This window comes from Narcine bancroftii, chromosome 13, assembly GCF_036971445.1.
Source record: "Narcine bancroftii isolate sNarBan1 chromosome 13, sNarBan1.hap1, whole genome shotgun sequence".
NCBI classification, from domain to species: domain Eukaryota; kingdom Metazoa; phylum Chordata; class Chondrichthyes; order Torpediniformes; family Narcinidae; genus Narcine; species Narcine bancroftii.
In genome coordinates, this window is record NC_091481.1 from 63,530,248 (window position 1) to 63,547,053 (window position 16,806).

The 16,806-nt window shown below is 41.3% G+C and overlaps 1 protein-coding gene across 2 annotated transcripts in view; it reads right to left on the reverse strand.

Annotated features, from left to right (window-relative positions):
• Positions 1-16,806, reverse strand: part of LOC138748970 (MOB kinase activator 2-like) — a 44,091-nt gene that overhangs the window by 7,770 nt on the left and 19,515 nt on the right. Inside the window, exons 1-3 of one of the 2 annotated variants that reach the window (XM_069909948.1) lie at positions 14,119-14,284; positions 6,854-7,017; positions 801-894 (exon numbers count right to left, since the gene is read on the reverse strand). In XM_069909948.1, coding sequence (XP_069766049.1) covers positions 801-894; positions 6,854-7,017; positions 14,119-14,162 — 302 coding nt within the window. In that variant the 5' untranslated portion in view covers positions 14,163-14,284. Of the gene's footprint in view, positions 1-800; positions 895-6,853; positions 7,018-14,118; positions 14,285-16,806 lie in introns of those variants that run through there. The other variant, XM_069909949.1, reaches the window with a different exon arrangement.

The following is a 16,806-nucleotide window of genomic DNA, read 5'->3' on the forward strand; positions in this document are numbered from 1 at the left end:
GGAGTCTGGGACAAACCTGAAGGAATTTCTGTGCTGCTCCCACTATGTGTGTCAACGTCTGGAGATGGTGTATAGGCTGGCCCACCCCCCCTGAACACCCCCCTGAACCTGTGACTCCTCTCTCCCAGATGTCTGTGATGAAAAGCTGTATCAATATCGACCACTGATTAATATTAAGCAAAAACCCAGCTGCCAGAGGAACTCAGTGGTTTCAGCCCCCCCTTGAACAATGCTCACCTATGTCCCATGCATTTAAAAAGTCACCATGCCAACAGTGGCTGGCATGCCATCATCTGGCTCGAGTTACAACATTATAGTTTGCCATGGTGGTCCGACACTCATTGAATACTATGCTGGTGGGGGGGGGGGGGTTGGGTGTGATTGAGCAGTACAGGTTGGTTGGTTGAAAGGATCTGTTACCATTCTTATTAGAACAAGAGAGAAGCTGATTGAGCGCTCAAGATAAAATTATATTTTTATTATTGTTTTCCCAGCTTGCATTTGCCTGTGTACCTACTTGATCTTAAATGGCAAGTGGCTGGCATAGTCCCACACTGCGTGGCCTGCTCTTTAAAACTACCAATAGCCTCAACAAGGTGCTTTTCTCCCACACATATTCATTTCACTTGCACAGACTATCAATAAAAATAAAATCAAGTTGCTCAATCTCAAACCTACTGACCGACTTTCCCGTCATTTTCTCTGGTGCAGTGGGCTACACCTCCACATTTCCCCTTGAGAATTCAAAATCAATAAACACTTGAAATGTGTAGCACATATAATGAGTGAAAACTACTTACGTGTTACACGCATTCATCACTGGGCAGGTCTCTGCTGTGCAGAACTCCAAGATTGCACTGTACTGCAGATTTATATGATTGAAAAATGTCATAGCTGTTAAGAAAAGCAATTAAGGAACAAGTCAGAGAATTATCATAAATATCAGTTACTTTAATGACAGGGGTCTGTTCTTCTCCTTCCCTCTCAATGAAAACTCTCAATCCACAAAACAATACTAAAGACGTATTCATGCATGAAGTGGATTCTCAAAATCTGAAAATTTTTGGTCATTTTAAAATCTCCACATTGGCAGAATTCCAGGTCAAAGTAATTTTCTCCGAGTTTGGTCTAGGTCAGTTTTACAGCAGGCCAACTGTTTTACACTGATCAAGTTTTCCACCTAAGCTAGACATTTTCTTGCGTTTGACCCATACTCTTCTAAAACTTTCCCATCTATGTAAATTTCTTTTAAAGGTTGCCAATTTCACCCACTTCAACCACTTTCTCTGGTAGCTCATTCCACCCTCTATGAACAAGCATTCCTTTTAAATCTTGTACTAAAAATCTGTGCCCTCTAGTTTTAAATTCCCCTTCCCAAGAAATAAGACTATTTTATCTATGCCCCAAATGATTTTATACAGTAATCTATATATGTCACCCCTTAGCCTCCGAGACTTCAAGGAGAATTTCCAGCCTCTCCTCAGAACTTGGATTCCTGACACTCAGCAACACCCTCATGAATCTTTTCTTCCTGAAGTCTAGCAAGAGCCTGAAAGCGCTTGAACCGCCCATTACCTCCCTAACTATAAACTACTGTGTGACCACCAAAAGATTTGTCTGAGCTACTGAAACAGCACATCTTTTTGCATTCACTGCAGCGGTGAATCTGCCCTTTTATATTTGTTTCATCTTTGACAGTGTTGGCATATTGTGATAATTTATACTACTATAGTTGGTATATCTTTGTGTACCTGTTTGGCAGCAAGAATTTCAATACATCTATACTCTGTACTTGTGTAATTTGTGGACCAATTTTTAGGGGATCAACTATTACACATACTACTTTTGACCGCGCAAGAACCTGTGTTGGTCAAGGCATCAGGAGCTCGGATGGGCAGTGAGCAGCCGGGGCTCTGGGCAAGAGTCCACAGTCAGGAGATCAGAGGGATGGGGGAGCTCCCAACCGTAGTACAGGGTGGCAAGTTTCACAGTCGGGACGTTGAAAGTCTGAATGGATGGGCGGGACATTAGGAGTTCGGATGGGCAGCGGTCGAGAGCTTCGGTGGATGGATGGGTGGCCAGGACCAAAAATAGGGGGTGGGATGGGGTGGAGAAGAGAAGGGGAGTCCTTTTACAAGGTATCAACTACTGCAGGAGGAGCAGAGTGATATCGCCAGGATCACTCGTGTGGCGGTGATCCAATGAGAAGAGCAGAGGGGTTTGGCTCAGCAGTGTTAGGAAAGGAAAATAACAACATTGTTGTGTCTAGAATTTAATAAAGTCGATTTCGTGTTGTGCTGGAAGAAACGAGTAAGTGTACTCTATTTGTTTGTAAGCTGTAATTAATAGCTACACTATTACATATGGTATATGGCAGTAAACTCTCATTGCATTACTTTTCCAGTAATTCTGCCACCCAGTCCCGAATCACTTCAATTCAACTAAAACTGTCTGCAATCAAATAAACACAATTAAAATTTCAGTCAGAAATCCTTAATGGTCACTACTGTACATACTGATCTCATTACCTTTCATCAATCCCCCCCTCCGCACCCCTGCCAATAAACTTTGTCTCTTCAAGGCACAATTCTTTGGCCGGCATTTCCCCAAACTTCATCGAATCACGTGCAATCCCGATACCGTCCTTTCCCCAAATACAAGGAAGGATTTTTCTCTTCCACATATGCACAAATGTCGGTTCGCCCAGCAATGGTCAGCGACTCTGCATGAAGAGATCCGATGAAGACTTGGCACCTTCCAGTGTGAACGGCTCAGCACCACTTCAGAATGTACATTCACACCCAGAAACACAAGGAATATAATCAACTGCTATCTTTCATTTTTCTTGATTCTATATATTTTTAGTCAGTTACAGAGCTAAGCGCTCAGGGGCAATGGAGATTATGGTGTTGACAACATGTGAATAGTCGACAGGTTCTCAACCTTCCCCCCCCTCCCCCCCCCTCACATACCCTTACTAACCATTGAGCACATGCCATAGGTGTAGAGAATCTACTGACAATTAACTCGAGTTATGGTGCTGCGGCCAAGAAATCAGCATGAGTCTTTAATGAGTGTGTTCACAAATGTAATAAAATGGGAAATCAATGGACTGACTGACTGCCTGAAGGGAGAAGCTGGAGATTTTCTTGATTTGTATCCCATCATTGAAGAAGGAATGCAATACCAGCACAGATTACACAAGAAACCGGTCAGACGTTTGTTAGGGCCTCTGGTGACGCAAATGACACCACCAAATTGCGGATTACGGGGGGAAAAAAAACAGGTGCAGTGGTCAAAGCACCTGCAATGGATCAACAAAAGAGACAGGTATAAACCGCTGAGCCAATCACAAATGAAAGAAAAGATATTGCACATGGAAAAGGAATGATAAAGAGCAAACATAAATGGAAAATTCTGCAAAAACAGATCATATGAACAAACAAAAAGGCTGCAGTTGAAGGTGATCTGTCAGAAGCATCGAAGAGTGGGCTTCCAAAATACAAGAACATAAGGAATAGGACCATCCGGCCGTCGAGCCTGCTCTACCGTTGATTGGATCATCTCCTTCCTGCCTTTTCCCCATATCCAACCTGGTCTTAAATACATTTACTGCTTCAATGGGAATCAAATTCCACAGATTCACCATCCTCTGAGAAAAGCGGTTCCTCCTGATCTCCGTCCAAAATCTACTGCCCAGAATCTAGTTCTCGTCTCCCTCACCAATGGGAATAACTTATCTACCTCTATATTATCTATGTCTTTCATAATTTTATACGTTTCCCCTCTCATTCTTCTAAGTTCCAGCAAGTACAGACCCAGACGACCCAACCTCTCCTCATCGGCCAATCCCTTCATCCCTGGTGGACCTCCTCTGCACCGCCTCCAAAGGCGGTCCATCCTTCCTCAAGTCAGGAGACCAGAACTGCACGCAGTGCTCCAGATGCGGCCACACCAGGACCTTGTACAGTTGTAGCTTTCCCCTCATTTCTCCTCACTGCTTTCCCTTCTTCTTTTCAAGCTGCACAAAAGATTTAACCCACTCCCTGCAGCTTCAGAAGGGTAACATCCAGACTGGTCTCTCCATTTCTGCTTCCATTTTTAGGATTTTATTATCATGCAAAATAATTTGAGTTCCATGACACAGACTCACAAGTTCTAAGTAACATTTTGATGGGTTTTTTAATATAATGTTGAACACCTGATACAGTAAAACCCCTGTTATCCGTAATTCAAACAATCGATAACCTCAAGAAACCGGCATTAAAATAAAGTGAGGAAAATAAATAAATAGGCTAGAATGAATAACCATATAACCATTTACGGAGCGGAAACAGGCCATGTTGGCCTTTCGAGTCCGCATCAGTTCACTGATTTTGTGCGCCTTCTTCAGGCATTGGTGATTTTAAGTGTTGAAAATAAATAAAATTTAAAATAAAAGTTTAAAATTGTAAATGTCCTCTGAAGTTACACATAAACCTTTGGTGAAGATGGGGGCAAATATTCAGCCAGTGGAGGGCCTCGGTCGGGCTTTGCTCGGACCAGCTGTTTGAATAAAATGGCGTCGCCCAGGATGACAAGCAGGTTGATGCCGCTCGCCATTGGAGTGACTCTCTTAAAGTGTCTCTTTATCCCTGCTTAGTAAGAGTCTTTATTAGTATATTAGTAGGCTTTATCTGTAAACTTGAGAGGGGCGGGATATTACGATGTTATTGTTCATTTTCGGGTAGCTCTGCGGAGGGAGAGGAACCTGCGGAGGGAGAGGAACCTGCGGAGGGAGAGGAACCTGCAGATGTAGCGACGGCTGAAAATAAAGTAAAATGCTTTAAGGTTTACATATTCATGCAAGTGAATGTTGTTCAGTGCAAGTATAGTCTAGTATTTTTGTCTTTTAAACTGTTTATTCATAATACAAGTGTATTAGTTTGGCATTGTAAGAATTGTAAGTTCAAGCAACCGGAAAATACATTTATCCAGCATTTACCATTCCCCATAGGTGCCAGATACCAAGGTTTTTTTTAAACTGTATTTAGTTTTAAGACTGAATGAAAGATACCATACAAGAAAAAAGTTGCATAACTTTAGCAAAGTCAGGATATGGGTTCAAGTTCCACCTCTGCACATAATTGATCCAAGATATTGGCAAGGCTATACTGTCATATTTGGCACACTTCAGCTCATGGCAGCCTTCAAATAGCAGGGAGTGCACTGGAAACATTCTTTTGACAACCAAAAGTACTAAAACAAGTACAGTATATATTTGTGTAATAGTCGAGTTTTGGGGACCATCTATTTCAGGACAAATTTTGGGAGTCAACTTTTACATAGGACATACGGAAAATATGCAATTTTTGGGCCAAAAAGGGGGAGGATTAACTTTTACACGTTAATTACATGAGTATATACTGTAAATGGCCACATTAAAAAAACTGCAGATGCTGAAAAATTGAAATAAAAACAAAGCAGCAAAATATTCAGGTGGACAGGCAGCTCCTTTGTACTGAAAAACATTAACTTTTTGTGAGATTTTAATGCATACAAACTGTTTGGTGGCTTTGGGCCACATCACACATTTAAAATAAATCATTTTAGTTGTCTAGTAATTGTACAAAGTACTTGTGACATTACAGGATCACGTGTAAAGCCTAATGAGAGCTTTTCTAACAATTAATAATTTATATTTTAAACCTGTCTGATCAGTGTTTTTTTTAAATCTTTATTTTAGCAAATCTACCAGTAATTATTTGCTCAACTTCTTGGCGCCCTTACAAATCCTTCAATCACCAAATAAATGTTAACATTGAGATTGTTAAACAGTACTGAGCACTGTTCAAAATATACATCTTCTATTCCTCTCTTACATGAAAGATCATTGAGATATATAACCATATAACCATTTACGGAGCGGAAACAGGCCATGTTGGCCTTTCGAGTCCGCACCGGTTCACTGATTTTGTGCACCCTCTTCAGGATTTGGTCCCGGTCGATCTTCATTCAATGCCGGTGGAATCAGATAATAGCAAAACTATGATATGTAAGAGATGTTTACAAGATAAATGGTTAATTTGCTCTACACCCACATGGTTCACCATCTGAAATAGCTATACTTGCATGGACAAAGCCAAGTGTCCGATTAAAGCCCTGGATGGAGGTGAAAGAGATGGGATATTGGGATGTGTGTTCCTTCTGCTGTTTTAACAGGAAGTGCCTTGGGGTGGGAAGGGTTGAGCAGAGCAGGAGAGATTGAAGCCTGCAAAAAGTAGATGGAGGTGGGGAGGGGAAGATGTAGCTAGTGGAGGGATCATCTTGAAATTGGTGAATATTGAAGTACCAGGTGCAGAGGGATGGAAAGTGACGACCACGTGGTCTTTATCCTTGTTGAGACTGGGAGGGTGGGGGGAAGAGATGGGCTAAGAACAAAAGGGTGCAAAGTGAATTAAAGGCTTAATCAATGGGAAGTCACATTTCTTGAAGAGGACATTTTAGATGCTCTGGACTAGAAGGCCTCACACTGTGAACAGATGTGGAAGAAGAACTAGAAAAAGGGGGCTTGGAAGTCAATAGATAATCATCCTTCTAAAATGGAGATAGAGAGGTCTAGAAAGGGAAGAGAGGTGACAGAGTTGTTCCAGATAAATTTGAGAGTGACTGGAACCTGGCAGGGAAGTTAATTAAATTATTAAGCAGCAGCACGAATCCAGTCACTGATGGAGTGGAGATAGAGTTGGGGAGTGGTAGAACTGGAACAGTTTCACATAACCAACAAAAGAACTACACGTGTACGCCCATGGCTACACCATTGGCTCACCAAACTATTCTTTTGTTGCTACCCCTTAGAGTCAGGTTTACTCACTGTTATTCGCCAACCACTCATTCTGGTCAATTTCATTGGGCAACGCAACCAGCATGGGCAAATCAGCATCAGACACTCGAGCTGAGGTATATTCTGCATCCAAATATAATTTCTTCTCTTCAGCCAAAGGCAGCTTATCATCTGGCTTTGACTTTGCGGTCTTCCTGAGAAGGAGAAAGAAAGGAAAATTATATTTTTTTTTAAACCCACCGGAAATTGTTTCCAACTTCTTAATCGCAAAACATTTTAAAGTTAAAGAATTTATTCCCTATTAATTTAATCTTCTGCCATTTATATGTTACACACAAAACTCTCACATGTTAACGTACTGAGACCACAATCATATTAACAATGTAAACAGACACTGGCAACAGTCCAAATGTTTGCTGATCAAGTAAGAACTGCATCCAAGACTACAAACCATTTCCTACACATGCCGTAAGGCTGAATCACAAACATTTCTTGTGTCTCTAACATCTCCCTTTCACTTCTAGCACCCTTCCTTACCTAAACCTTAATTCAGCTCAGCGTTTATTACGATCATTGCCCAGAGGCTGGCGGACAAGTCCTTTGCTAGGACTCAACACCCCTCTCAGAAACTGGATTCTGGACTTCCTAACAGAAAGACCACATCTGTTAAAGTCGGTAGCAGAACGATGAGCACAGGTGTATCTCAGGACTGTGCTCAGCCCATTCCTGTTCAAAAGCAACAGAAATGCATTAAAATAATTTAAATACTGGCTTATTCCAGATACTACCTTACCCAAGGTCATTACTGCAACTCAACGGTGGCCTATTCCACTACTGAGTGTTTGTGCAGGGGTTGGAAAACAAAGAAAATCAAAACCTAGAGTTACAATGGTTTAAGGAGTCGAGTGAACAGTTTGCTCTGGACACCTAAAAGAACTTACAACGGTGAACAATGATATACACCTCCAGCTAATTTACTTAATGCAATGTTCACTGTAACAAAGCAACACCTAAACAGGTTGCCCAGTATAACAAAAAAGCACCTGCTAAGCTTCAGCCAGTAAACATCTTTCAACAAGCGTTATGTAGAGTGAAACAATTAAACCCCTAAAACAAATTCAAAGTCAGATAAGGCTTCATTCTGATCTCTGGTTACCTAAAAGATACATCACACCAAACACACTTTTTCTGGATAAAGAAACATGCAGGTCATGGGGATCAACTCCCAGCATCCACTCCATCAGCTGGGAGCACCAGCAATTTTCAGCTTTAAAAATCTTGAGCTATCAGTACCCAGGTCAAAAGTCATTAGTATCTTTTACTGAAAAACAGTAGACACAGAGGGGCGATGATACAGTCTAGAAAAAAGAAGCAACAGGCATAATGCACAGAGCTTCCATTAAAATATATTACAGGAGAACATGCTCACAGTATACATTGCTATTTGAAAGCAGTTTAATCCACTTCCTATTTGCGGGTGGAGAAAGCACTTCAGCTCGTAGAAACAATTAGTAACTTGAAGTCATCATTCAGGACAAAATCGTCTGCTTCACTCTACCCCATCTGCCATCTTAAAATCTACTCCTTCTCCATGTGTACCTCGGTTACAGTAAGCACTGCACCATATTATCAGAATTTTTCAATAGACCTCCATTATTGGGAAGGACATAATCCTGCAAGATATTGACTACCCTGGTGACACTTGTTCTGGAGTTTCCAATTTAAATCAGAAAATATGCCTTCTCTAAAAAAAAACAATTTTGATGGCAAATGGCTTTAAATAAACGATGCAAGCAGGCTGTGAACCGACCACCACTATCTGTCGTAGACCTTGGAGTTTGCTGCTCTTGCTTCTAGAGGTTTACAAACCCATCTCAGCTTGGGTCTTGTGGCAAATGTCATCCTGCTCCAACTTGCATTACATCCTTATTTGTGATTCTTGGCTCAGTTTTGAGATGTTGCTCACCTGAATACTCAGTTCCCTCTGCTTTATTTCCCATAACCTGCAACTTCTGGTCTATAACTTCAGCGATTTACAAGGACCGAGTTACAAGGAAAGGTTAAACAGGTTAAAACTTTATTCCTTGGAGTGTAGAAAAATTAGAGGAGATTTGATAGAGGGATTTAAAATGATGAGGGGGATACACAGAGTAGATAGGCTTTTTCCACTGAGGATAGGTGAGATACAAACCAGGGGACATAGGTTAAGGGCGAAAGTGGAAAAGTTTAGGGGGGAACGTTAAGAGTAACTTCACACAGAGAGTGGCGAAAGTGTGGAACGAACTTCCAGCTGAAGTGGTGAATGTAGGCTCAATATTAACATTTAAGAAGAATTTGGACAGGTACATGGATGGGAGGGGTATGGAGGGCTACGGGCAGGGAGCAGCAGGTCAGTGGGACTAGGGGAAAAAAATGGTTCAGCACAGAGCAGAGGAGCCTGGTTCTGTGCTGTCATTGTTCTATCATTTGCTTAAGACTGCCATCACAGGAATGTCTTGGTGTGTACTTTTTAAAAAAAATAGAGTTTGACGACAGGGCTTGTCGACTTGAGCCGTTATAAAGCCAATGCTCATTACCTCTCCCCTGCCAAACAATTTTAATTGTCAGTTATTACTATTTTCAGCTGTGTCAATCTTCTCTGGAGCCACACTGATGTCATTACAAAAAAAGTAGCTAGAGTTTTAAGAATAGAAGCTTACGCTGACTTAGACAAGAGGAAAAAATAGAAATTGGGAGGTAACATAAAGGGAGAGAGAAAGAAAACAGGAAAAGGGTGAACAAGGAAATACTTGCTCGAGCTGGAGACAGCTACCGACCGGTAAGCAGGTTGTTTTCAGCTTGCTCACATACAGTGCAGAAATCCCCAGGGCTTTACGAGTTCAGGCTTGCTGCATTCCACAATTAATCTTTGCTGCTTTGACACTCGCAGCTCCACATTTGTCTCTTTCGCTTGCTTACTGCCAGTTAAGATTCAGCATCTGGCCCAAACTTGCCTCAGTGGACATCAGCTGCCTTGGACAAAGCGGCTCCCCAGAAGGATGGGGAATTTTGTGGGAAAGAAAAACCACGAAGGGTTTTACGAGTGTCTCCATTGCATCTCTCAAAGGAAAACCTTGAGGAAATTTGACTCCTTTAATAGTACGGAATTGGACTTTTTTTCAACTCCCTAGTTAGTACAACTTGTCAGTAAATCTTCACATTGAATGGCACTGTTTCAAGGGTGGGATAGTTTATCCACCGAGCAGCTTGCTCCAGTGTACACAACAGATCATTGTAAAATTCATTCTTTTCCTCATCATCCATTGCTATTAAGGCAGCGCCTTAAATTTAGACATACAGCACAGTAACAGGCACTTTCGGCCCACAAGGCCATGCACCCAATTGATCTACAACCCTGGTACGTTTTGAACTGTGGGAGGAAACTGGAGCGCCTGGAGGAAACCCATGCAGACATGGGGAGAACGTGCAAACTCCTTACAGACAGCACTGCATTCAAACCCCAGGTCGCTGGCACTGTAATAATTTACAACTGCACTGACCTAATGGAATATAATTCATGGATTCTTTGAAACACAACACGTTGGCATTTCAATTAAAAAAACTATTTTTTAAACTGCTGCTGGGCATTATACTCTAAACAGGGAAAAGCAGCAAAAAAGCAAGCAAAACACACAGATTTCTAGATTGTGTTATTAAGTTCTAGAAAACAGAACAAAGGGGAATAGTTCCCAAGCCCATTTTGAGACACCTAGCCTAATATCTCCACGGTTGTTTCTCCATGGCTCGGATGCCTGTACTTGTGGCAGGGTTTGGTGGGAGGTGGAGGCACCAATGAAGATATTGACCAGCGGAATTAGATCTGGCCCCAAACACGTCCCAAGGATCATCGGGAATTAGTTTTGGCCCGGCGGATGTCCATTCTGGGCAAGCTGTGGGGCAAGTTGGGCTCTCTAGTTGGCAGTAGCCGCTTGGTTAAATTTGGGAGTGAGCTGAAGTGTAGAAAGTGGCTGGAAGCGGACCAGTGATCAATAATGATGGGGACAAGAGCATGGAACAGCCTCCACAGCCCTCTACATTACAGTAGGGCAGAGGATTTCAACCTCCACCACCACCAACCCCCCCCCCCCCCAACTCACATACCACCTTAAGCAATACCTGACTAATGACAGAGCACCTATGACATGGTATGCCATAGATGCTGTGGTTAGTAAGGGATCACTCAAGGTAATATACAAGTGGGGGGAAAAAAAGTGTCGAGAACCACTGGTCTAAGGTGAAGACATTTTATTTATCTCAGTCCTGAATGGTCAACCTGTGCTCTGCATCTCCCTGCATCTTCCCTGCCAAGCCCAGTGGCATTTTGCATGTTTTGAAGAATTTTATATGCGTGAATTCAGACATTTCCCATTTTTTTTAGATCCGTTTATTTAAACAAATCAAAACAAACTAAACTGGTTTAGTTTGTAGCTATCCAAGCACATATAAATGGATCCACATTATGTTTCAACGGATTGGTTATCAGGCGACTCCCTGATGTGCCATGTTAATGCCCAAAACACAGGTGCAACATAATTACTTTTGATCGCAAAGTTTCTAAATCTAGATTTTACTTAAACATTTTTTATAAAGGGAAGCAACGAGGAAACTAAACTGTTACTGACCAGGTAAAAAGAGAGTAACAGATTTTATGTCCTTTTTATTTCTTCAGGTGGTTTCCAATCAGGAACTGGATTCTTTGGACAATGTTAAAAGATAACCAAATAATAGAGGATGGAGGTTGACGCAAACTAGAGCAAACTTATCTAGAATGCAAGAGGTACAAATTCCAATCTGTGCTATTTCATAACTTAACCTGGCAAATTATGGGCTGTCATTATTAGAATGGTTTTTTTTAAAAAGAGCATAATTGTCAGGTTGACTGAGTAAAATCTTCGCACTACACCCTCTTAAAATGTGACAAAGTATCCACAATTATAGACTCTGTCAATCAAAATTTGGCAGGGAGAATATTTTGAGTTGCATAACACTTCTGGGTGGTTTTCTGGTAATTGCGGACGTTGGTGACAATTTAAGATGATGAGATTATCGCAAAACAGGCACGTGTATTGTAGCATTTTATGACTAAGAGATCAGCAACACTGGTTAAAATTTGGAAAAGTAGGAATCTCTAACTTCTAATGCTTGTGCACTTTTTCTTCCAAATATCATAGCAGAAATGCTCCTGCACTTAAGGCCAACCCAACGTTAAATCTGCCATGCATTTTGAAGTTCATTCTTATTGGGATTTACCCATTTTGGGTCTAATATGTAGACAGGACACGCTTGAAGGGTTCATAAAGTCGAAGGACATAATCACAAGCTTAACCACAATTCTCTAAAAATGTCAAAATAACAATCAGTTATCAACCAGGCATTATGATTTCCCCCCCCCCCCCGCCTTGACTCCATCATTATCATCGTGTAGGAGGAACAAGGTCTGGATGCCAGAGCTGCTTTAAATTTATAGATTAGGAAAGCAATCCAGAAAGTTACGCAAATACCACAAAGCAGAGCACGAAAAATCACTTGAAACTTTTTCACTCACAGATTAACTGAATAAGTTACCAAGAAGTATCATTGTTGCAGATGACTTGTACAGGTTAGATAGACTCTGAAGGGCAAAGGGATTGGCAAATATATTGAAATTATCGATATATGGCCTTGAAAAGAAAACCACAGGTTTATGGAGCCTTCTTGACTAGATTTGTTTTGAAAAGTTTCTTTGCTATCCTGGCAAAAGACATGTCTTCAGTCTCTTTGGTACACAAAAGGGGTGTGGAACCAGTAGGTGATAGAAATTTATAGATTTTTGGACATTAGACTATGATCTTTGTCAAAAGTAAATGCGGCACAACGTGCCTCATGACCTACTCTTGCCTCTATTCTGTATATTCTATTGAAAACAATTGTGCAATTAAACATGAACATACAAATTATGTAGATGTTTCCAAATATTTTCATCAATATGCAATCAGGATTTATTAAGTGTTTACGGTTCTGTTTAATAGAAAACTTGTTATAGAAGATTGCAAAAATTCAATGATTTGGTACCAAGCACTCTAATTTGAGTGAAAGCAAATTTGGATCTGAATCCAGTCAACTTCTTGTGATTTTTAAACTGATATCCAGCATACAATGGACTGCAGAAAAGAACTATTATTTTCAATAGACAATATTTAAAAATTCTATAAAATTATTTTTCAGGGTTGAAAATGTTTTTCATCCAGATGTCCTGAAATGTATTGTAACGTACCAAGAGGGTCAGGGATTGGCGTGGCAATCCGCATCATGCTCACTGATCTTGGATTCAGGCTAGCTGTGCGGATTCTTTGACTGGGCTCATCATGAACAATTTTCTGGCTGGGTTTTTCATTTGTGATCCTTAACCAGAGATACTGGCTGAACAGTCTTGGCTAGGGTGACTGTTAACTTCAATGGACAGTGTGACGAAAAAGCGTGTTTAAGAGAACTAAAATATTAGCCTTCAGCATTCATCCTGAATGTGTACTGAATTCTACAAAGCAAAAATGACCATCTCGTAAATGCAGAGTGACTCAAAGGCCGTGGAAGCTCCAATTTTGCAGCTTCTGGTGGAATCTGTGAAAAACAGCTCGAACAGGGTGTCAAACAGCAATAAATCAAAGTGCCAGTGGAAGTTCTGAACATTCAGATGATAAATCTCAGCAATTTTTATTTTTAAACACATTTAGCACTTTCACATGCTTAACATTCCACGAATCTAGGCCACTTTCCAGTAATCATCCACGAGGTTTGAACTCAATCTTGCCATCTTTTTCAGTTTGGCACTGACCAAGAACCTCAGGTGACTCCTTCCACTCAAAACTTTTTTTTGAAAAAACAAACTATCCCACAAGCAATGTGGTTACAAGTTATACAAAAACTGCATTCTCCTGGTCTCACCTGATTGCATCAATGGGTGCATTCAGCAGGCCTAAAAAGATGTTCTCACAGTTGAACTGTTAGCAAAAACAACTCAGACCATTCACAGAAATGCACCATTTTCCAACAACTTCCCTTGCGTGTTTATTTGTGGAACTGACTTTCTCCTCCCATTTAGTTTCTTTTTTCTGTGACAATTAGGATAAAAGAAGCTAATAATTCAAAGCATTTCAATGAAATGACTATCACAGCTATTCAGGGTTTGAAACAGGAATTCTCAACGTTATTGACACAATGCTCCTGAACCTTCCATCGGTTTGCCAAGAACAATCCTTTCATTCTGTTAAATTCCTTACCTTTTCTTGTACCTCAGTGCCTTCCCTACAGCCTGTAGGACCATCCTGCACTGCTCCAGAGCCCCCCTGTTCCTTCTAAATGGCCAGATTGCAGGAAATAGAGACAAACACCCACCCTGCACAATAGCCCGTGCAAAGTGTCCCCCTCTCCAACACAGCAAGCTACAGCCACTGTGCAAACTAGTTGGACTGCATTTGATGGGCTTACAGGACGAGCACTCCAAAAAGAGCCAATAGGAGCATAGGCTGTTGCTGCCTGCCACGACAACACAAAGACCTTAGGGAGCGTCTGTAAAGTAGCTCAATACTGCACAAAGGAGTCACCCTGGCCTCTCAGGGACAAAACCAAAGAAAATGAATGAGTACCCCGTTATTAATTATGTCGGTGAGGCACATTCTTTGGTTAGGACATCCAGCGTTGCCATCTGCCATTTATCAATAAGTGAAGAACAAAATGAATCACACAGACCACTAAATGTTAATGATATATCTGCTTGCATTATGCATAGAGTAACCCTTTCTCCCTCCAGTCCATCTCATTTGGGAACAATACACAGCAAGGAAATGTAACTACTCCCATCCCTGTATACCAAAGTGAAACTCCAGCAGAGGCTCAAATCAGAACTTCATCAATTTTTCAAGAACTACTTCAGAGTGCAAATATTGATCTGTTCAATCAACAAAAACTCCACTATATTGCAGCATTCCTTGCTTGAAGATGGACAAGTACCAGAGGTCAAGATTAAAACTTGTGCAGGCAGGGCTGAGGGGCAGATGACTAGCTTGTGCGACAGAGTATATAGCTATGTTTTGGGGAGATAAATTGGGAAAGGTTTGTTAGACTAGGTCACTCTAAAGACATGTCTTTGCAAAAGCTTTGGAGAGTGGCCAAGGGACTTCACTAATGGATTGTTGTTTACAAAAAGGCAACAGTTGAAAGAGCTTGACTGAGCTGCAGACATTCTGAAGGGGAACTTGCTGTTCTAAGAGGGCCATGTGGTTTTGCAAGCAGAGAGAGTCAAACGGGTTTTCTCTCAGTGAGAGAGAGACACACACACAGATCACTCCTACAGTGTTACAGTCAGCAGCATCTGGGACGGGCACAGGACAAGCTTGTGGAAAACCCCATTCGGAAGATGGGTTCTTAGTTCAGCCTGGTCAAAGCCCTTGTAGTTCACGCAAGAGGAGAGGACTGGCTGCCTAATGTTTCACTTGGAATATGTGAAAAAAGGAACTCTGTGGCAACCTGAAAGAAAGAAGTTATCATCTGGTGAAGTTTTGTCAGCAAGACACTGGAGTGGCTGATTAAAATGGAATTAGTTGTGAATGTCTCGGAACCACAAATCTCTCTGAAAACCGACAAGAACCTTCCTGAACGGTAACCATTTACCTTTCAAGCACCAAAGCCTGGTGAACTTTATAAATGTTAAATTCTGTGCACAGTCTAAGAATTGCCTGCAACCAGTGAACTTGGAGGAATGGGAAGTGAGATTGGACTGTGAACCAAAGAACTTCTCTGAACTGACACACACATTACATACACGTGCACTTAGAATTAGAAGGGGGTTAAATTAGGTTAGTTAAGTCAAGCGTTAGGTTAAAGTGTGATTCTATTTTCATGTTTAAAGATAATTAAAAGCAACTTTTGTTTAAGGAACCATTTGTCTTGGTGAATATCTATTGTTGCTTGATTTTGGGGTCCTCTGAGCTCGTAACACTTGTGACGATGAATCAGAATTTATTGTCATGAACATGTCACAAAATTTCTTTGCTTTGCAGCAGCACTGGGGTGAAAATATTGCTATAAATTACATTTTAAAAATAAATTAATATTGCAAGAAAATAGGAGAAAGTGATGTAGAGTGTGTGGGGAAGAAGCTGTCCTTGTGATGCTGGGTGTTCGTCTTCGGGCTCCTGTACCTCTTTCCTGATAGCAGCAACGTAAAGAGGCCATGGCCTGGGAGTTAGGATCCTTGAGGACAGAGGCTATTGTCTTAAGGCACTGCCTCAATGGAGTGAAGACTGGTGCACGTGATGTCGTGGGCTGAGTTAACAACTCTCTGTACTTTTTTTTCCTGTCCTGTGAATTGGCACTTCCATACCAGACAGAATGCTCTCCAAGGCTCATCTGTAGAAATTTTTGAGAGTCTATGGTGGCGTACCAAATTTCCTCCAACTCCTCACAAAGTATAGCCGCTGGCAAGTTTCCTTCGTGATTGCATCGGCATGGGAATCAAATCAGTTTCTGACTTGGGTGGAAACCCTATACAAGATTTATTATTTATCAAGACTCAAGTGGTTGCTTTGACTTGGTTAACCTTTTTCATGTGATCACATTGGTCACAGCTGATCTTACCACACCCGCCTTCTCACCTGATTCCCCATGCCCCTCAATTCCCTTACTCTCCAAATTCTACTCATCTTTGCCATGAAAGCACAAACTTACTGAACAGCCACTGGTGAGAGGATTTACCATCTGGACTGAAGAAATTTCCCTTCATCAGTCATTCTGAGACTCCACCTCGGAGATTTACACTTCCCAAACTGCCAAAGCAGACAGACAGGCTGATGGAACTAAATTTTCTCGCAATAATTGTTCATGTTATGATACACACCTTTAAGACAAATTACACTGCGATCTCTTTGATTCGCTGGACTTTCAATGTGCTCCATGTCCTACTCCAAAGA